The 23,545-nt window shown below is 32.5% G+C and overlaps 1 protein-coding gene across 1 annotated transcript in view; it reads left to right on the forward strand.

Moving 5' to 3' along the window:
- Nucleotides 1-2,118: 2,118 nt before the first annotated feature.
- The window catches only part of RNF180 (ring finger protein 180), a gene marked incomplete at its 5' end in the record, with an annotated part of 176,715 nt that continues 155,288 nt past the window's right edge, over nt 2,119-23,545 (forward strand). The window contains 5 exon segments of the mRNA XM_051971248.1: nt 2,119-2,145; nt 3,155-3,235; nt 6,835-6,933; nt 14,614-14,869; nt 14,872-15,572. Of these exon segments, the coding sequence (XP_051827208.1) occupies nt 2,119-2,145; nt 3,155-3,235; nt 6,835-6,933; nt 14,614-14,869; nt 14,872-15,572 (1,164 nt within the window).

A 23,545-nucleotide genomic window follows, 5' to 3' on the forward strand; every position in this document is an offset into this window, starting at 1 on the left:
CTTAGTTCCAAAAGACCAATGAAGTTAAGTTCTTCTATATGTAATAAATGTTTCTTTATTGGTAAAACCAAAAAAGTGAAAAAATATTAAATTATTCTGTTAGGAAAACAATTTAAATGTGCAAAGTCTCAGAGAAAAAACTATAGGAAAAAATGTGGAATTTTTTGCAGCTCTATACAAGGACTATATCTTATCCTAATTTATAATCCTCACGGAGTCTCCCATATAATGAACAATCAATAAATATTTTCAGATAATTTTATTGCTTGTAACATTTTGGTTTCAATGTATAATTAACATGGAGCTCTACATTAATCGTTTAGAAATGAAACAAAATTTCATTTTTGTGTTAAACTTTATATGTTCCTATATATATATGTCTAGTAAATATAACAAGCAAGAATTTTGAATCTAATTATACAATACAAAAAAAGTCTAGCTAACAACTTTAGTTCCTTAAAGTACCCTTGCAAAGAAAATTTTAGAAGTTGGATTAAATCTGTATAATTTCTTTAATACTCTGGAAATAAATTAATGACATAAGGATTAAATTTATGGTTTACATAGGATAGAATTAATAAGAACATTGGCTTTTTAGAGAAAAGAATAATAAAGTTGGGTTAGAGATGTCAATTTAAGCAGAGGGGCTACCTGGTATAGTAGAGAGAGCAGAAGTTCTGGGTTCAACTTTGCCTCTGATATATAAGAGCATTGTGACCTTAGGTCACATTTAAACTGTGTAAGCCTCAGTTTCCCCATCAGTAAAAAGCCTAAACTACTTTTTTTAAATGTTGATGTGGGGAACATGAAAGGCTTGGATATTTCATATTTGCCTTGAACCTAAAATAAGACCTATTACTGAAGTATTTTACAAATATTAGGTACTACTAGGTTGGTTGATATCCAATACATTTCTTTCCATTTGCCATTATTATCATATACATTTTATTAATTCTTCAACGCAAGTAAATCCAGAAATAATTATCATTTCACATTATCCAATTTGTGATTTATTAAAATGGAATTGTCAAGCAGTAAGTAAAAAGGTAATCCATTATGTATCTATCTGTAATTTTCTATAAAATACACTATTAGCAAATTTCTTAATCTAGAAAAATTGAAGGTAATAGCTAATAAAGATATAAACCAGATTTATAGATAGGAATTTAAAGGATTCAGTTTTAAATTCAGGTTTAAATTGTATGTATTAGAAATTGATTGGATATATTTAACAGAGTAATTGATTTAAAATTGTAATAGTATTCAAGGCATAAAAAGCATAACTGAAGTTTTAAAAAAAACCCTAAAAAAGAGCAATTATTTTAAATTAAGTCTTTTAAAATTCCTTTCTATCATTTGAAAATGGAAACTTGTGAAAACATTGGCTAGAGAGTGTAGTACATGGATATGAATGGAAAAGGATCTCTAGTTTTCCTATTTCAAATAGCTGACTTAAAATAGGAGTTGCTCACTAATGGCCATTGTTAGTGGAATAGAGGAAACATTTGGAAAAGGAAGAAGTGGTCAAAATAGAAACCACATTTGTGCATGTATTCCTGGACATTGAACAGAAATTATATCCAGGCTGTCCATGTGACTTCTAATTATGTGGCAGCTTTTTTATTTTACCTAGATGATGTATCTCTCACATCAATATCTGTTGATTAGAATACTCGGAATTTCTGGAAAAACTGATAAAATACTGAAATAATTATTTTATCTGAATTCAGCATCATTTATTGAGTATCCAATAAGCATAGCCACTGTCCTAGAAAAGACTAAAATTTTAAATAGTAAATAGTCTTTGTCATAATGGTGCTTATGGCACCAAGAGGCAAGAAATGGGAATATTCACAATTGGGCCCTATGTGTTATCAAACTTAATATGTAAATGAAGTATATAAGAAAGAGAGGATCCCGTACTATCTGCTATGTACATGTTGATTACCTAAAAGCCAGATTGCAGTTGGATTTGTGTCATGATTTATGGCTTGTCTCATTATAAAATTCAGGTATAAAATTCAGATCCCTTCGACCTAAAGGAAGAGTTGGAAAAAGAGAGTCCGAGATTCTTTGCTTGCTATTTGGTTGCAACTGGAATTCTGCTATGACTGACTGACTGGCTTATCTCCTCTCCCTTCCCAGGTATAAAATATCCTTCAAAAATATCTGGTATCAGCTACACAAATTGTGTCTGAATACCAGGTGGGCTGAATGTAGAAGCTATGTGCTTCCAAGTTTTAAAACTAGCTATGTCTTACTTAGTCCTCAGTGAAATATTTTATTTCATTAGAATTTTAATGTCATATTTTTTTACTATTTATTTTTATATTGGTAGTACCATCTGGTTCTTTTGATCTAAAGAGGACTATCTTTAGGAAAAGCTAATATATATACATTTAGACAAATAGTTCTTGGAAAGTTTACAGTTAATATTACAAAAAGTCCAATCTAAAATGTACTCCTCTCATCTACCAAAAGTGTAGTTTATTAGTAGCACAAGTAGTATTTCAATCATAAATTGTGATTCAACTTCTGTCAATTAGATATTTGAAAAATATAGCCTTTTAAATGTTAACTTTTTTTATAGTTTTATTAGTTCTACTCTGAATTGATAAACCTTCAGAAATTAAACTATAATTTCAGTTTCTTGCAAATGTGTTTTCACTGAATTGTGATTTGCAATTATATTCTCAGACTTACAAAAGATTAATTCAGAAGTCATTTATTGAAATACCTCTTTTTCTTCTTTAAAAAAAAGTTTGTTGAAAACAGTGTCTGTTATATTATACATTTTTTTCCTATACAGGAACACAGGACAGAAAATTTTAAAATTTGTCCATAAGGGAGAGAGAACAATTCTCTTGTCATCTGTTCTTTCTTTTGTGTGAAAATGTAACCTAAAAAAGTGTTGTGCTAGAGTCAGCTCATACCTGCTCATGAGAGCTGATTTTCATTGTTAGTATTTGCACCTTGGAAATTAATGAAAACTATGAATCAAAACTTTTTTTTTATTTTATTTTTGATTTCAGTTTTGGGGCTTGTTTTATTTTTCTTTTTTTTCTTCATTGGCTTGTTTAGACTTAAGAAAGGTATGGATAAAATGTTAATAATGCAGATTTAACTTAAAAGCATTTCTTATATTTTTTTGCAGAGAACTTTGGCTGTTAATTATTTATCAACATACCCTTGCCTAACATTTTCTCTTCTTGATTTAGATGCCAAGAAACTGAGAGTGAGTACAGACTACTCGAATGAGTAGCCATCATATTCTAATGCCATAATTCTACTTCCATAGTTCTAATACCATAAATTTAAAGGAAAAATACAAAAAAAGAAGCCAGTAGTAAAAATGTGGCCTCAAATGCTAATGCAAAAAATATTTTTAAAGTTGATAGGGCATTAGGGGTCAAATTTGATCTTATTAAGACTAGATAAGGTGAAGCCAGTGACTGTTCACTGTCTTTGGGGGTGTGTGTGTGTGTGTGTGTGTGTGTGTGCGCGTGCGTGTGTGTGTGTATTATATATATATATATTTTTTTGTTTGTTTTTGCTGAGGCAACTGGGGTTAAGTGACTTGCCCAGGGTCACACAGCCAGGAAGTGTTAAGTGTTTGAAGTCAGATTTGAACTCAGATCCTCCTGATTTCAGGGCTGGTGCACTATCCACTATACCAACTAGCTGCTCCAAGTATATTTTTTAAAAGGTAAAAGGTAAGGTGCATTCATATGAGGAAATCCAGGATCCAGATAAGGAGAAGCATAATGAAGAATATTTGTGTAAATGTAAAAAGAGAATTTCTTTTAATGATTTTTTCATTTGAGACTATCTAAATAGAAATTTTGAGGAAATAGATGAAGAGTTTGAGAAACACCACAAGCCTGGAAGCAGAGACATGATATAATAGTGATAGATTTCATCTGCTAGAGCTCTCTATGGCATAATAATAGTTTCACCCTTCAAAAAAATAATTAATAGGGAGAAATGCTATTCTAGACCTGATTTTTGAAGAGTTTTTGAGGTAGAAATGATTAGAATTTTGGAGAAGGTAATGTGATCTTGCCATCTTAAGAGTTTGTAGTAGAGAAAGATTTGAGATTTAGCCATAGTTTGATATAGATTTCCTTAGATTTAAATACTTCAGGAGAAATCAATCTAGGGTTGGGGTGCATGGATGGACAGAAGATACTCAAAAACAAAGTTATGAAAGTACAAAGAGAAATAGTTCCAGTGAAGAGGAAAAATGGGATTTGTCTGAAAAGGCCAATATTTCTCAAGCAACTTAAATTTTATTTCATTTTAAAATTTTTTAAAATTATTTTTTCAATAAACAAAAATTTTTTTCTTCTTTCTTTACTCCACTACTGAAAAAAAGAAAAAAAAAAAGAAAAAGGAAAAAAAAAACCCTTGAAACCAATATTCATAGTCATATAAAACAAATTCCCACATTGGCCATGTCAATTTTAAAAAGCACAGAAAATGAAAGCAAGTCCAAGATACAGAAGATAAATATAAAGAGCATGGCACATTCCTTTAAAAATACTTTCAGGAACACCAAACCTCAGAATGAGATGGATGATGAGGGGAGCTAAAACTAATAAAGAGGAATGCTTTTAAAGCAATGTTGAGAGAAAAAGGAGGCTCAAACCTTTTTTTAAATAGATAAAATGATAATACCTGGCAAAAGAGATGGCCAGTGTTCAATTCTGTTTTTTGTTTCTATTTTTCACTGCAAAAGAACAGAAATTTTACAGTGGAAATGACAACCCAACCTATTAACTAGGACTTCAATATCTAAGATAAGTGAGATAGTAAGAGAACATCTAGATGCTCTAGATGAATTCAAGTCACCAAGTGCAGAATAGCTATAACCTCAGATAGATGTAATTACTGAGTTTCTGTCAGTGATATTTGAATGATAATGGAAGACAGGAGCCCTACTACAACATTTGGGGAGGGCCAACATTTGCTAATTTTCAAAAAAGAAGAGAGAATATAGGCTGCAAACTTTAGGTTAGTGAACTTGATTTCTGTTCCTGGGGAAATTCAAAAAGTTCATCAAAGAGGTGGTTGTTGAATATCTTGAAAAGGAAACAATCATCACAAAAAACAAATGGTGATTCATCAATAACAGATCATGACAAACTAACTACTTTGAAAGTATTACTAAACAAGTAGATGAGGACAATACTGTACATATAGTTTACCTAGATTTTAGCAAAACTTTTGTTTAAGTATCTCAAAATTTTCTTGTGAAGAGGATGGAGAGATTTTGATTTAATAATAATTCAATCAGATGAATTCAATGCTGGCTGAATGATCAGATTTGGGGAGTAGTTGTAAATGGTTAGATGTTTTCTGTGGAATGCCCCAGGAATCTGTGTTTGGCAATGTGCTATTTAATATTTTTATCAATGACTTAGATAAAGGCAGATGGCATGCTAATCAAATTTGCATATGATAGAAAGTTGAGAGAGATAGCTAACTTACTGAATAACAAGATACTAAAAGATCTTGACAGCTTAAAATTTTGGACATAAAAAAATAAAATGATATTCGGTAGAGATAAATATAAAGTCTTAAACTTTAGCACAAAAATCAACTTATAAATTTTATCTTAGATCGCAGTTATTCTGAAAAAAAAAGTCATAAATTCGTACTGGACTGCAAATGCAAAGGGAATCAATCAGTAGTGTGATGTGGCAACCACAAATAGAAGGGACTCTTGATCTACTTTAAAAGAGATGTATCTCCCAGGAATAGGGAACTGATAATCTCTATATGCTTTGGAGTATTTCATTCAGTTTTAGGCATTTGAATTTCTCAAGAAAAGTAATAAACCAGAGAGTGTTCAGAGGAGAAAAGCAGAAAAGAATATGATCTTGAATTCATAATGTGAGAATGGGTTTAAGGAACTGGACATGTTTAATGTTAATAATAGGACACTTGAATCAGGAATTTTATGCTTTTTAATTAGAGTTGTGAGCTTCTGGATGTCAGGATAGGGTTTAGTAGTGTTTTTCTCAGAGTAAGTATTTAAAATTGTGTTGTGTCTTGTTTGTTACCTTCCTTTGAAATTGGTGTTCATCATGTCTGAGAATTCTGCTCAAGACAATAGCTCTAGTTTTGAGTATTAATTCTCCAAGTTCTGCAGTATATATTTCTAGCTAGCAGATTGACCAATAGGGAAGATAGTCATGAGTCTCTCTCTATACATATTTTAAAAATTTCAACAGGCTATGAGCTCAAAAAATCATTTTTCCCCATCCAGAGTTCTTTAACTTCATATTAGATGACACTGTATTCTTCATAAAGATGTGTTGAGTAATGCATTATAACTTGCCAATATTTCAGATATATTACTAGAACAATAATCAAATTGTGCCATAATCAGAAACTTAAACAAAATTGCAGTGACAGTGGTCAGAATTTTTTTTTTCCTCCTAAAACATGCCAAAGACAAAATAATAAATAGATATGCTCAGTCACTTTTGAAGCTAGTTAAAAGCAGGAAGTCAAAAGACTCTTGTGAAGAATTTAATAACAAATAGAAAACTCTAGATAACTTACTGCTAAAATGTGTTTTTGATTCATGAGCTCATGGAAACAGAACTAGATCTCCACTTTAATTGAATAGATGTTTCTCAAAAGTGCTTTTTGTTTGATGATTTGTTTTTGTTTTGTATTTAGTGGGGGGAAGGGTGAGCACAAAGTTGAATATTTGTTTCATCTGTTGAATTGGAATGTGTTTTTTGCTGAACTCAAATGTATAACTTATGAACCAAGTCAATATTAAACTGGTAATCACTATTCTCATGCTTCTCTCTTTAGCAGAATGGTCATGAATTAGCTCTTACACCTCAGAATAGTTGTAATGTGTGGCACATGAATATAGAAGTCCTTCCAGAATGGATGAATTACATTCTAGAAAAGGTAGGTATCTGTTTTCTAGACCAAAAACGATTTCAAAAAAGATGTTTCCAAGAATTTTTTTTTTTTCTTTTTAAGTTTAAGCTCTTTAACTTGAGAGATTTATTCCATTTGGGAGAATTTAGTTTCAGAGGTTTAAAAAACTACATGTCATTCTTTGCTGAATGTAACATGCCATTTAAATGTCATCACATCAAGTTGTAGCAAAGTAAATTTGCTGTGTGTATATTCAGGGAACCTTAGAACAACAATCCATTCAGCTAAATTTGTATTATCCTCAAGTACTTTACATATGCTTTAATTTCATTATATTAGCAAATTGCACAATCTAATACTACCTTACCTTTCTAGCCTTGTCTCATTCTACTCACTTTCATATATATATATATACATCATGTCCCTTTTGTGCCTTTGCTCACACTATTCCCTATGCTTAGAAATGCTGTCCTCTTCAATTCTTGCTATTTCAATTTCTGACTCCTAGTTTAAAAACTAACTCAAATATCATCTTTCCTTTAAAACTTTCCCCATATCAGTAATGATTTGCCTTATATTCTACGTTAGCATTTTGCTCACCTCTCTTTTGCATTTAGTGTCATAGATGCAATATATCTATATCTATATCTCTATCTATCTATCTATCTATCTATCTATACAAATTAGATGAATGAAGGAACCCAGGAAGCCTGATGAGACATTTGGGTAAATTCTAGGATAAACGGAAATAGACCAGATATTGTTATTATAGTGTACTGCACACCAATTTTGTAAAAGGGGAAAAAAAGTTGAGTTTGAGGTTTGTATCATAGATCTGGCACAAGGCAAACGGCAGTAATAATGAGAGACTTGATTTATTCACATGCTGCTGAAGATCTTTCTCTGCCAAAAGCAGACAAACAACAACAATAACAAAAAACTCCAACTAGGGCAGCTAATAATTTGTTTTTAGTTTCAAAAGAGAAAAGAATTAATGGGGGAAACTTTATTAGATCAGTTCTCATTAACAGGAGAAACCAGTTGTAGGAACAGAAATGATGGGAACATTGTAAAGAAATTGAAAAAAAAAAAAAAAAGAGGAAATCTGTCCTATACTCTGGATTTTGGGAGAGCAGATTGCAAAGCATTTAGAGGAAAGACAGGTGGAGTTCCATGGCTAAAATATTACAGTGAAAATTAGCATAAAAGGGGATGGAAGCTCTTAAGAAAGACATTTTAAGGACAAATAAGGAATACTTCTGGTAAAGAAAAAGGGAAAGAGTTAAGGATTTCAAAAATGATATGTGCAGAAGATAGAAACAAAGGCAGGTGATGGAATATAAATAATTATGTGTACACCTGTAAAGTTTTTTGGGTTTTTTTTGGAAGTACTTTAAAAAAGGAAGCAATAATCAAAAAGATCTAGAAAGGTTTCATGAAAAGTTACATTATATTTGACTTAATTCTCTTTTTACTATTATTAGAATAATTATTAGAATACTTCCAGAGACTTATGTAGTTATGATTTATCTAAATTTCAGCAAAACATTTGATCTTTCTCATATTGTTATTCTTTTTGAAAAATTGTAGAGATAAAAGTTAAATTTAGAAGTGGTGGAGTTTTGAATGTCAGGAAAAGAATAGTCTAATAACAATATTTGATGCCAAATGTTAGATAGCCTATCATTGCAGTTTTATATTTTGACTCTTGTCATCCAATATTTTGACTCCTCTTAGCTTTGTGAAACTTGGAAATTTGATAAAATAACCATTTATTTGTATCCAAATCACTGATAAAAATGTTAAATAGTATGGGAGGAAAAAAACAGACAGCTGGAGAACTTGAAAGGAGACTGGCTTCCAACATCAAATATTAGTCTCAGTGTGATAATACTAATACATGTCTTATGAATTAAAATCAGCAAATACTTAGCAACTTCTTTGCACAGAAAATTCCCAATTTCCTTTGCTGGATCTGCATTGAAGATGGAGCTTACTAACCATGAGTATTCTCCAAAGCTCTTTTATGGCCCTCTTATCTTTTCCTTTTATGCAGTTTTACTTAGTGATCTTATCAGCTCCTTTGGTTTCAGTTAGCATTTCCATGTAGATATTCTTTTAACTGTTTATCTAGCAGTAACCTTTTTTTCTGTCTTACATTGCCTAGTGGACATCATAAAATGCATGTCGAGTATACCTCTAACACTCAGCTGGACAAGGAAAGAATTCATCATCTTCCCTCCCAACTTTCCTCAAACAAAAATTAAAACAAACCCTTTCTTCTTTACTTCCCTGTTACTGTCAAGGACATTACCACCAGGTTGTGAACCATTGTGTCATCTTCAACTATACTTATACTCACCCCACATATTCAGTTTGTTACCAAATCTTGTCATTCCTAACATTACAACAGTTCTCTAATATATGCTCTCTTATTATTCACACAGCTGCACATGATACAGGCTCTCATAATTTCATGCTTAAGCTGTTATTTTGGTCTTCTGATTGGTCTCTCTGCTTCACATCTCTTTGTTTTCTAGTCTGTTTTCCACTCAGTTGCCAAAATGGCTTTCCTAAAGGTCTGACTATGTAAAACTCTTCCCCCAGGTCAATAAACCACAAGACACCCTATTATTTTTAGGGTTAAATGCAAACTGCCCTTTCTAACCTGAACTCTTCCTACCTTTCCAATCTTTTTACACCTTCCTTCTTTCTTCATAATCTATGATCTAACAATATTCCTCATTATTCCTTTAATATGATAGTTCCATCATCCAACTTTGGGCATTTTTATTGCCTGTCCTTCATACCTGTAATTCTTTCCCTCACCTCTACCTCCTGCCTTCCTTGATTTACTTCAAGACTCAGTTCAAATATTAGGGTTTTTTGTTTTGTTTTTTCTTTGCTAAGACAATTGGGGTTAAGTGACTTATTCAGGGACACAGCTAGAAAGTGTTTAGTGTCTGAGGCTAGTTTTGAACTCAGGTCTTCCTGACACTTCAGGGCTGGTGCTGTATCTACTATTCCCCCAAATCTTAGCTTTTCTAAGAGATTTTTCCCAGTTCCTCCCTAACCTTCACTTGTTAGTATCTTCCCTCTGAAGTTACCTATTTGCACTGCTTATTTCTTGTATTTTCATAGTTATTTGCATGTCTTCTACCTCATTATATGAACTCCTAAAAAGTGAGGATCATATTTGTGTTTTTCTTTGTATTTTCCGCACTTAGCACAATACCTGGCTTATATAGTCAGTGCTTAATGCTTTTTGTTGCCATTGATGGCAATGCTCGATAAATCACAGATTTCAGCCCTGATGACATTATGTACAGGAGATGTGACACACAAGGAATCTCAGAGTTGGAAATGATCTCAGAATTCATCTAATCCTATCCATACATTGCACAACCTGTTCTTAAAATACATCCAGCACATGATGATCCAGATTTTGCTTGAAAAGACCTTTAGTAAAGGGGAAATTCCCTTCCAAGGCAGCAAATCCAACTTTTAGATGATTACTTCACAATCTAATCCTCTTCAGTTTTCACCCATTGCTGTGATCCTTCTCCTTGAGAATAACAAGAAAAAAATCTAATCTCTTTTCCATATGATAACCCACTAAGTAGTGGAAAGTAATGGAAAGAGGAAAGTGAATAATAACTCTCCCTTAACATCCAAGCCTTTTCTTTTCCAAGGTAGCATGACCAGGAGAGTAGTGGGATCATGCCATATGAATAGCAAATGAATTTGATATGGAAAAGAAAAATTTAGCTTAAAAATGAACAAGTGTAAGGTAGAAGAGGCATGATTAGATAGCAGTTTGAATGGGAAAGATCTGTTCATTTTTACGGACTATAAGCTTAGTATAATAGTATAGGATCCATAGAGCTTTCTTTTCTCCTGAGCTATATTTGTCAGTTGTGCTCTGACCTGATCATACTGTACCCAAAGTATTGTTTTCAGTTTTGGATGCCATGATCCTGATCATGCTATTCAGGATGTTCCCCAGTTTACCAATATCCTTCCAAAAATGTGGCATCCAGAACTTAATACCTTCTATGCACAGAAACTGCTTAATAAAATTTTGATGTCTTGAATTGATAGGATATAAGTCAGCATTATTAACGTGAGCGATTGAAATACAGCCTTGTAACAAGAGATTCTCCAGCTAATGAGACGTGGTTTGCACAACGGGACATAGCTGTCCCAGTTACCTGAACAATGGCAGTATTCAGAGCCAGTCTCATGCTTAAATGCTTGAGAGGTCACATAGTTTAGGTTGGAGGATTAACAGTCATTACTATTTTTCCTACCTATGCCCTGAAGTCCCCCACCACAATCATTTGACCTAGTTATTTAATTTAAGTATTTCTATACCTTGTCATCCAACCAGCTGATGTTCCTTAGAACCTTTGCACTTTTTACATGTCATGACATGTAGCATGGCATGCTAAACTATTTTGCATTTTCTTTCCCATTAAAGGGGAAGGTCCTTTGGTTTTTCACTTTTTCTATTTGTTTCCATAATTTAGATGTTTTCACATAATGACAGCTTAATAAATGCTCGGTCATTTCTGGGAAGTTGCTTATGTAATAGGATTTTAGGATGCAAAGAAATAGTCAAATGACTCTCCTCCAAACCCTCCACCATTCTCTGTTCACAGATCCATGAAATTCTAGAAATGGGATGTAAATCTCAATCATTCATTGTTTCATTTCTCTCTCTCTATATATATATATCTCCAAAGATTGATGTGACATAAATCCCACAATGTTGGATATGAAATTGTTTTGTAAAAGCTTATAATCATACTTAGAAGTATAAATTGCAAATGTAGAAAACCCCTTGGAGAGGGAACATAATGATGTATAATTCAAACTAAAGTGAAATTGACTTAGATCATTTCCTGAAAAGTTTTAATTAGTAAAAGAGGGGGGAAAAAAGAGTAGAAGGACATTGTCAGAGAGAGGAGAAAAAGGTCACACAAAGGAATGACTGATTATATAGGAATACACTTTATTTGTTTTAATCTGTAAGATACTTCTTGATTAGGGGCATGCAGTAAGTAAAAATGTGAAATAGCAGTGGTTTAGCTTTGGTATTCTTCCTTTTCAGACCTTTTCCTCCAGTAGCTTCCACTCTCTGGAATCTGTCCTGTTCCAGCCAGTCAGCCTATCCCTAATTCTTAGCTAAGAATTATACTAGGAAAATCATCTTATAAAATGATCCCTACTAAGATATATTACCTGACAATGGCTTCTATGTGCTCCCTTCAGTCATATTCTTACACAGCCTCATCAGAAGTATAACTCCTAATCAGATGATTGGAGAGCTTTTCTACTTTGGGATGGAGTAATTTCTTTCAGCTATTAAAGTAAATGTAGACTAATTGTATACCCTTGCAAGAGATTGTGTGTGTGTGTGTGTGTGTGTGTGTGTGTGTGTGTGTGTGTGTGTTTATTTTACCACATCTGTGATTTCATCAGTGCAAGGTATGCCAGGTAAGAAGTTCTTTGACCATTTCAGATCTATACCTTTTCTGCAGCTTTAGAAAGCAAGGGATCAACGTTGCATAGTCACTATGTGTCAACAGACAGGATTTGAACCTTAGTCTTCCTTATTATAAGGTCAATTCTTCAATTCACTAGTCACTGGGTCAAAGCCAAGCTATCTCTTGTATGTACATATTTTAAAAAACAGGAATGTTTTCTTTGAGATAAATAGATGGCTAGATGGCGATCCAAGTAAACCATTCTTCAGTTCTTAAAAAAAAAAAGGTTTTGTCAAATTTAATTTCAAATTTTATAGGGTAAAATTAGGTTAATATTTGATTTTGGTATTTCACTTCTAACTTAATTTCCCTTCAGCTAACAGAAATCATATTTTTTCCATTTATGCTTCCTATCCTGTGTAAATTCTGTCTTTTCATATTAATTGCAGAACATATGCCTATGCTTCCTTCACATCCCAGTTATTGTTCAGTCATGTAAATTTTTTCATGATATCATTTGAAGTTTTCTTGTCAAAGATATTGTAGTGGTTTGCTGTTTTCTTCTCCAGCTTATTTTACCGATGAGGAAACTGAGACAAACAGTGTTAAGTTTAAGTAACTTGCTGAGGGTTACCTGTAATGTCCAGGCTAGCTTTCTGGAGGATCTCTGGACGAGCCTGGGTCTTTAGGTGGAGAAGTGATGAAAGCAAGAGAACCACCATGAGGCTGGTCAAAGATGGAGTCCAGAGTCTGGAATCTTCTTTGTGTCTGTGTTTGAGACTCTTCTGTGTCCATGGATGAAAGACTTCTTCTGTGTCTGTGGCTGAGAGAGAGTCTTCTTGTGTCTGAGACTCCTTTAAATACCTCAATACGATTACATCACTACAGCATATTGAGCATACACAACCATTTTATCACCATATCACACTGAGTAGATGCTTAACCCTGCTGTCCTTGATTCAAGTACAACTTTTTTTCTGGCCCTCTACAATTACCCACTTTATAAATGTCTGAGTCCAGATTTGAATTTAGGAAGATGAATATTCCTGACTTATGGCTCAATACTGTATCCACAGTGCCACCTGGTTGCCCAAATCTGCTGAACTACAATTCTGAAGGAAATAAAAACACTTTGATTTTCTAGGGTCACTGTTTAGGACCTCAGAGCATATTTATTTATTATGTGGCTAGATGATCCAAATCTAGAAGTGATTGTTAAGATAGGAGCTGCACTGAAACTTGAAACTTAAAACAAATCCTAAATAGACATTCTTTTAGGTTGTTCAGAAAGCAGTCTGAAAAGAGCAATATATTTTCACTAAAAACCTTTCTACCATTGCTACCATGATCTAAAACTGAATATTCTACCATATTCAGAAGTCCAGAAATATCTGTTCTTGAAAAGTCCTGCTTGTCCTTGTCCATGTGGTGTGTGTGTGTGTGTGTGTGTGTATTCTAAGATTGAAGCCCAATCTTCTTTATTTAAAATTTTTAGATTTGGATTGTTTAAATTTTGTTTATCTGCAGATTTCTGGTTTTATAATATTTGAAGTTGTGCAAAATTTAGACATTTTCTTGTAGCATTTATCTCCCTGAAAAACAATTCAGTATTTATAAATGTTTTGCACCTTAAGAAATGTGTTACAGCACTGCAAATGTTCTGTTACTTCCTACAGTAACAATGAATATTTAAACCAATTCATTTTGCTACTAGTTTTTAAAATTGAATCTTAATTATGTTCTACCTAATGGATGTGCCCAGCATTCTTTGGTTATATGTAAAAAGCTAGTCAAAGCTTTATTTGTAAAAATTTGCCTCCCATAAAGCTTAGTATGAAAGAAGTGTGCCAAAATAGAATCTTTATTTTGAGACTTTACTTTCAATTTTCAACTTTATAGACAATTTTATTTTCTAGGTTATAGTTATATATGAAGTGTATATTCAGTTTGTGTGTAGATATTTAAGTAACTTTTTATAATTTTAAGAGTAATATTCAGACTATAGTTTATAAATAATAGTTTCTAAAACTTTGGAATGGCTTTTAATTGAAAGTTCTGTTTCATTTGCTATTCAAGCTGCTTTTTACAAATACAAAGCTTGTTTTTACCATAGTAAAGTTTCACATAGCTGTTTCTCACATCAGTTCATTCATTCATTCTGTCTGTCTGTCTGTCTCTCTCACAATTAATGTATTGTTTTTATTTTCTGTACCTCTAGGCACTATAGACAATCGGAAAACTGAATCACCCTTTTTGTGGGGCCCGTTTGGGAGGCTTTAACTTCAGCAGCAGCCCAAAATGTTCCTGTGGTTAATTTGTAGCTGTACATCTTTGCAAGAGCAGGACAGCTTACCAGCCTATTGTAATCAGACTAATGAGACCATCATTAAAACACTTATCACTTCATAGAATTCAGTCAGGGTTCGACAAAGAGAACACATTTAAAAGTACAGGTGTTGCCTGGGAGAACAGAAATCAAGGTTTTTAAATATGGCCCAAAATAATGTTCCTGGAAGATTAACTGAAGCTCTTTGCCTGGAGGTACGATCAACCAGTTTTGAGACAAGGACTGAAAAACTGCACTTCAAAGCATCTAATCCAAAATACTGTCTTTTTGTTCCCCAGTCTGTGAATGACAGATGCAGTATAAGAGCTTTTCATAGAAAATCACATAGTTTGGATCTGAACATCAGAGAGAAACTTGCCTTATTGCCTACTTTATATGAAACACATGGTAAGATTCCTGCCTGCCACAGACTAAATGAAACACAGCCTTTTGACCCTCATGGCTTGTATGTAGGTTCTAGTAAAAATAGTCATTCCTCTCCAGATTCATCCAGTTTTGATGGTAATGGGCTACTGCAAAGATTTACAGTGCCTTCCTGTAATACTCTAAGACAAAGAGAAGAAGAATTTCAATGTGGTTTAGAGGCTTCCATTGTACATTCTCACCATAATACTATTGATGAATTGCCTTTCCGGATGGACTTCCCTGTAGCTGTTAGTGGTGTGGATGAACCTGGTGAAGAGGAGGAAGGCATTTCATCTATTGGTTTCTTACAATCTTCTGGTTTCTCCTTGGGTGCCATTAACCAAAGGCTAAGCAAAAGAGAGAGAAACAAATTAAAAAATCTGAGAAGGAAGCAAAGAAGACATCAAAGATGGCTCCAGAAACAGGTAGGAAATTATACTACATTGTTCAAAGGGCACTTGTTATTAGGGTAGAGGAAGTCATATCTTAAAATGTTTGGATTTTTTAAAGGTTTTAATCCTTTATTAAATGATTGTCCATCATTATATATAAGCAATATTTTATAAATACAAAGCTCTAGGATAACTGAAATTTATAGCTATATTTCTAGGCATAAATGTTGCAGAAAAATGTTTTGAAAACATTCTTATAATTTTATCCTGAAGTACTAGTAATATTAGGCAGCAGTATTAGGCTTTAAACTTAGTCTTTATCAAATCCCCCAAATTTTCTTTATATCAGAAGTTTTTAATTTTAAGTCTATGAACCTTAAAAAATATTTTCATAATTATTTCAGTATAATTGGTTTTCCTCATAATCCTAATGTATTTCATTATATGTATTTAACAACATTATTCTGAGGCTTCACAAGACTGCTAGCAGAGTCCATTATATAAGAAAAGTTAAGAAACCCTGCTTTATATTATTTTGTAATATTTATCATAACATTAAGGTTAGATTGAAAATGAAAGATACGTTGCTTATGAACAAAACATTAGTAATCTCTTTGTGAAAAAGTCAAGATTATTTCATTTGTGGTAAGTGCCATTTATATATATGTAGAAAAATGATAAAAATGTGTTGAATTTAAAATTAATTTGATTTTGGGTTAGTTTATTTTTAAGAAATGTGCATTATTATGGCTAATAAAATCAGATCATTTAGAACAGAGGTGGAAAACCTTTTTTCTACCAAGAGCTATTTGGATGTTTATTACATCATTTGTAGGCCATACAAAATTATCAACTTACAGAACTCAAGCAGTAGGAGTTTTCAGCTCATCATCACCTGCTATTGCTGCCTTAGCAAATGATTTCACAGGCCTTATAGGACCCATGAACCAGATGTTCCTCATCCCTGATTTAGAACTTTCCCCAGGTAAATCAGATTTCTTTTATAAGTTCTTGAGTGTGATCAGAGATTAGGTGAGCACTCTTCACAGACATCATATTAGAGATTCATTCCTTGAATAGTGTTTGTATTAAATCAATTTTATTGTATTTAAAAATGCAAAAAAAAAAAAAAATCCCATTCGCAGCTCATTGCTCATTTGTTGTACCAAAACAGGCAGCCCCTTGAGTTTGAACTTCTGTGGTAGCTTTCTAACCCTTGTACTAAATCGTTCCACAGTCCTTCCTGGTCTGATATACTGTTTTTCTGTAGTAATATATCATAATACTTATTAATCAACATGGATTGAATACCAATAATATCAGAGAATATGTTTCTTCATAAAAAATAAGACTATTTCATTCATACTTAGTACTATATATATATATATATATATATATATATATATATATATATATATATATATATATATATATATATCTTATAAATTGGAACTGAAATTTTCCAACTCTGAACTTAGTATTCTTTCTGATCCACTATGCTACTTTGATTTTGTTGTATAGAGCATATTGATAGAATAATTAATTTAATTTAAATAATAACTTTTATATAATGCTTAACAAGTACCAGTCATTGTACTTACTTAGCGCTCTAAAAATTTTATCTCATTTGATCCTACCATAATCCTAAGAGGTAAATACTGTTATTATCCCCATTTTACAAATGAAATAACTGAGGCAAATAAATTTAAGTAACTTACCCAGAGTCACATAGCTAGTAAATATCTTTGGCAGCATTTGAACTCAGTTCTTCCTGATTCCAGACATGATTTTCTATTACTGTGCTACCTAACTTCTCCTTATATATTTTTATATTGCTTCTGATGAACATTTCAGGATGCAACAGATGGGTTCAGTGAAACACTTATTTTATCAACATGGAAATAATATATTTAGAACTGAAAGAGATGTTCAAAGCTATATAATCTAACCTTTTAATTTTGCAGATGAAGAAATAAGCCCAGAACAATTATGTGACTGTACTGTAGCCACATAGATAGTAAGAAGAGTTGTTATCCTGTTTTTTTTTAGGTTATGCTCTACTCTTTATGATTTCATTTGGGTCTTTCTTGTCAAAGATACTGTAGTATTTTGCCATTTTCTTCTCTAGCTCATTTTACAAATGAAGAAACTGAGGTAATTATGATTAAATGATTTGCTCAGGGTAACATACGTAGATAGTGTCTGATACCAGGTAGTAAGTGACAGAACTCCAATTTGTAGCCACATCATCTGATTTTTCTCATCTACCTCATATACTACATATCCTTCTCTATCTCATATAATACTTCATGTCAACTAGTTTGTTTTCATCTTTTGATTCTATAGTCTAACAATGGAAAAAGATGATTTACTAATATAGTAAGGACTAATAGGCTTTGCAGCATTTTTATTTCATTTATTAGCAATTATGTCATTCTATATTATCAAAACTGAAATAAATTATTCAGCAACGCAAATATATTTACCATTTTTCATTTATTTAAATTGTAAAAACCAAACTTTGTATTGAAATACTAATCCACTTGTGAGAAAAATATATGTTGAGTTCAGTTTAAGCATAGAAAAATACTATCACAAATAGTGATAGAATAGTTTGCCCTAAAATATTTGGTTAGGAAATAAGAAATAGAAATTAACATGCTAATTATACTTTTATTTACACAATAACATCTTCAAAATGAAATATGTGGTGCTTATAAATTGTACTTATCTCTTGGGGGTGATGATCCTAAAGAGTTCTTTCCAGATCCTAACATTCTATAGTTCAGTGTAATAGTATTGCAGGCTAGAAGGCAGGAATTCAATTCCTGCTATTCAATTTAGAAACAAGTAATAATGAATTTGTCTTTTGAAATAAAAATTGCTTTATATTTGATTACATTATAATTAGATTCACAAAGTTGTTAGTCTATAAGTCAGTTCAGTTTTTAAAATGGTTAATTTAGTTGAGCTTTTTTTTCTTTTTTATTGAATTAATGGATTGTTTAGATGGATCTCTTCAGTCAAAATGCCCATTCCAGTAGTCCTATGTGGACATAACCTGTATAATCTAAGAAATATCATGTAGACAATATAAAATAGATCTTTGACATTGAAATCTTTGAAATGTGCATTAGAGATAACATTCATAAGTTTGAGATATAAATCATATACAGTACTTTGTTTGGAACAGAAAAAAGGCTAATTGACCCCAATTTGGAGAAAGGAATGCTGGAAAAAAGTAAAATATCTTCAAAAAGCTTATGTTTTAAAAAGTTAGCCTTAAGCTGTGAATACAATAATTCCATTTAATTCAGTGGATCTCATGCTATAAATAATTGCTCCAATGGTATGTTATAGCTGTGATTCCTATCCATGTTGTCCAATAAATCCTCTGTGGGAGAATCTGTGCAATATGTGATGAGAAAGTAGGTATATGTGTGAATAGTTATTAATATTATCTTAATTTCCATGGAAGGTAATCAGTAATAAAAAATAAACACTTATTAATTACTTACTATGCACATATCACTATATTTAACACTGTGTGTACAAAGACAAAAAAAAATTGCTCTTAGGGAGCTTATATACTACAGAGAGATATAGCATGTAAACCAAAAGACATACAAGATATTTGGAGAACACATGGGGGAGGGAAACCACATTAACAAATGTTCTTTCATTTTTCAGCAGCAATAATTTTTTTGAACAGACCAAATTAGATTCACTGACTTGCCTGCCATATAATAATATTTTTCTTTTCTTTCTTCCTTCCCTCCCTTCTCGCTTTTTTCCTTCCTTCTCTTTTTGGCGAAGCAGTTGGGGGGTAAGTGATTTACCCAGGGTCACATAGCTAGTAAAAATTATAAAATAGTTCAATTAGAAGATGGTTAATGAATTATCTAGTAAAGAAAGCCATAGTTAAAGAGATCTAGGATAGCTCTTCAAAGAGATCATCCTTAACTATGGTTTCCTTTTTTTAATAGAATTGCTAAATTTTTAGCTAGATTAGGAAAATGCTGGGTTAACATAGCTTAACATATCTAATACCATTCTTATGGAAAACATGCTTTTTGAAAGATGAGATGGAAAAGAAAAGGATAGAAACAAGGAGATTTAAACTAGGGGAGAAAGGAAAAGTACTGATGTGAGTGATATAGAGGAAGTAGGGGAGGTCTCCTTTCTTAGTCCTCCCCTCCTCTAAACTTGGGCATTCCACAGCTGTGTCTTGCTCTCTATATTGTATAGATACCTGTATCTGTCACCCCTCAGGTAAGTCACTTCTGTGCCTTTAATCCAAGTCCTGACTTAATCCTGAACGTTCAACCAACATTTCCAACTACCTGCTGGTGAAACATAGCTGTCTGACATTTTACACAGTAGTTCCTCACTGTAGCTATTTACATTAGTTTCTTCTTTCCCAACATCTACTGTGTCTGAGATGTTGAAGCAAAGAAAGAAGATGAAATTAAACAACATTTAGTCAATGACCTGCATGGAAATGTCTGATCAAGCTAGCTCTTTTTTAAATTTAATTTTAATTTATGGAATAAAACAAGCATTTCCATAGTATAGTATAGTAATAGTAATAATAATGAATGCACATACTTCAAATCTATTATATGCAACTTGCTGTTCCTTTTAAATATATTATAAAATTACTATGTAAATTTCTTTCCCCCCTTTTTTTCTTTCCTCTTCTCCTCACCCTAAAGATGACTACCATTAGACTAATAGTTGTAGATGTGTATTTGTATATATAAATATATGTATACATATAACATGCACCTCTACACATGTATGTGCAAAATTATTTTATACATCTGTTTTATCAGTTCTTTCTCTGGATATAGACAATGTCTGCATTGTCCTATATTTTTAATTCATTATTAATAATAGTCAAAATGACTCAAAAGTCATTCTTCAAACAATATTGCTGTTACATTATAGAGTGTCTTCTTGGTTTTAGTCACTTCACTCTTTACAATTTCATTTAAGTTTTTCCAGATCTTTCTTAAGATCATGTTTTCTTACAGCACGGTAATATTTCATCACAACTGCACACCACAATTTATTCAGCCATTCCTCAGACTAGCTCTTTTTTTTTTTTAAGTTTTATTTTATTTAATAATAACTTTGTATTGACAGAATCCATGCCAGGGTAATTTTTTACAACATTATCCCTTGCACTCGCTTATGTTTCGTTTTTTCCCCTCCCTCCCTCCATCCCCCCCCCAAGATGGCAAGCAGTCCTATATATGTTAAATATGTTGTAGTATATCCTAGATACAATACATATTTGCAGAATCTAACAGTTCTCCTGTTGCACAGGGAGAATTGGATTCAGAAGGTAAAAAATAACTCGGGAAGAAAATCAAAAATGCAAATAGTTCACATTCGTTTCCCAGTGTTCCTTCTTTGGGTGTAGCTGTTTCTGTCCATCATTTATCCATTGAAACTCAGTTAGGTCTCTTTGTCATAGAAATACACTTCCATCAGAATACATCCTCATACAATATCATTGTCGAAGTGTATAATGATCTCCTGGTTCTGCTCATCTCACTTAGCATCAGTCCATGTAGGTCTCTCCAAGCCTTTCTGTATTCATCCTGCTGGTCATTCCTTACAGAGCAATAATATTCCATAACATTCATATACCACAATTTACCCAGCCATTCTCCAATTGATGGGCATCTATTCATTTTCCAGTTTCTAGCCACTACAAACAGGGCTGCTATAAACATTTTGGCACATACAGGTCCCTTTCCCTTTTTTAGTATCTCTTTGGGGTATAAGCCCAATAGAAACACTGCTGCATCAAAGGGTATGTACAATTTGACAACTTTTGGGGCATAATTCCAGATTGCTCTCCAGAATGGTTGGATTCGTTCACAACTCCACCAACAATGCATCATTGTCCCCATTTTCCCACATCCCCTCCAACATTCATCATTATTTTTTCCTGTCATCTTAGCCAATCTGACAGGTGTGTAGTGATATCTCAGAGTTGTCTTAATTTGCATTTCTCTGATCAATAGTGATTTGGAACACTCTTTCATGTGAGTGGTAATAGTTTCAATTTCATCATCTGAAAACTGTCTATTCATATCCTTTGATCATTTATCAATTGGAGAATGGCTTGATTTTTTATAAATTTGAGTCAGTTCTCTATATATAATTTTGGAAATGAGGCCTTTATCAGAACCTTTAATTGTAAAGATGTTTTCCCAGTTTGTTGCTTCTCTACTAATCTTGTTTGCATTCGTTCTGTTTGTACAAAGGCTTTTTAATTTGATATAATCAAAATTTTCTATTTTGTGATCAGTAATGGTCTCTAGTTCATCTTTGGTCACAAATTTCTTTCTCCTCCACAAGTCTGAGAGATAAACTATCCTATGTTCCTCTAATTTATTTATAATCTCGTTCTTTATGCCTAGGTCATGGACCCATTTTGATCTTATCTTGGTATATGGTGTTAAGTGTGGGTCCTTGCCTAATTTCTGCCATACTAATTTCCAGTTATCTCAGCAGTTTTTATCAAATAATGAAATCTTATCCCAAAAGTTAGAATCTTTGGGTTTGTCAAACACTAGATTGCTGTAGTTGACTATTCTGTCTTGTGAACCTAACCTTTTCCACTGATCAACTAATCTATTTCTTAGCCAATACCAAATGGTTTTGGTGACTGATGCTTTATAATATAATTTTAGATCAGGTACAGCTAAACCACTTTCATTTGATTTTTTTTCATTAATTCCCTTGAGATTCTCGACTTTTTATTGTTCCATATGAATTTTGTTGTTATTTTTTCTAGATCATTAAAATATTTTCTTGGAAGTCTGATTGGTATAGCACTAAATAAATAGATTAGTTTAGGGAGTATTGTCATCTTTATTATATTCGCTCAGCCTATCCAAGAGCACTTAATATTTTTCCAATTATTTAAGTCTGACTTTATTTGTGTGGAAACTTTTTTTGTAATTTTGCTCAAATAATTCCTGACTTTCCTTTGGTAGGTAGATTCCCAAATATTTTATGCTATCAACAGTTATTTTGAATGGAATTTCTCTTTGTATCTCTTGCTCTTGGATTTTGTTGGTGGTGTATAAAAATGCTGAGGATTTATGGGGATTTATTTTGTATCCTGCTACTTTGTTAAAACTATGAATTTTTTCTAATAGCTTTTTAGTAGAATATCTGGGGTTCTCTAGGTATACCATCATATCATCTGCAAAGAGTGATAGTTTGGTTTCCTCATTGCCTACTCTAATTCCTTTAATCTCTTTCTCGACTCTTATTGCAGAGGCTAGTGTTTCTAATACAATATTGAATAATAATGGTGATAGTGGGCAACCTTGCTTCACTCCAGATCTTACTGGGAAAGGTTCCAGTTTTTCCCCATTACATATGATGCTTACTGAAGGTTTTAAATATATGCTCCTGACTATTTTAAGGAAAAGTCCTTTTATTCCTATGATCTCAAGTGTTTTTATTAGGAATGGCTGTTGGATTTTATCAAATGCTTTTTCTGCATCTATTGAGATGACCATATGGTTTTTGTTTGGTTGGTTATTGATATAGTCAATTATGTTAATAGTTTTCCTAATATTGAACCAGCCCTGCATTCCTGGTATAAATCCTACTTGATCATAGTGTATTATCCTGGGGATGATTTTCTGTAATCTTTTTGCTAATATTTTATTTAAGATTTTAGCATCAATATTCATTAGGGAGATTGGTCTATAATTTTCTTTCTCTGTTTTCAGCCTACCTGGTTTAGATATCAGTACCATGTCTGTGTCATAAAAGGAGTTTGGTAGGACTCCTTCAATCCCTACTTTTTCAAATAGTTTATTTAGCATTGGAGTTAATTGATCTTTAAATGTTTGATAGAATTCAGATGTAAATCCATCTGGTCCTGGGGATTTTTTCTTAGGGAGTTGATTGATAGTTTGTTCTATTTCTTTTTCTGAGATGAGAGTGTTTAGGATATTTACTTCTTCCTC

This window comes from Antechinus flavipes, chromosome 1 (assembly GCF_016432865.1).
Source record: "Antechinus flavipes isolate AdamAnt ecotype Samford, QLD, Australia chromosome 1, AdamAnt_v2, whole genome shotgun sequence".
Lineage (NCBI taxonomy): Eukaryota > Metazoa > Chordata > Mammalia > Dasyuromorphia > Dasyuridae > Antechinus > Antechinus flavipes.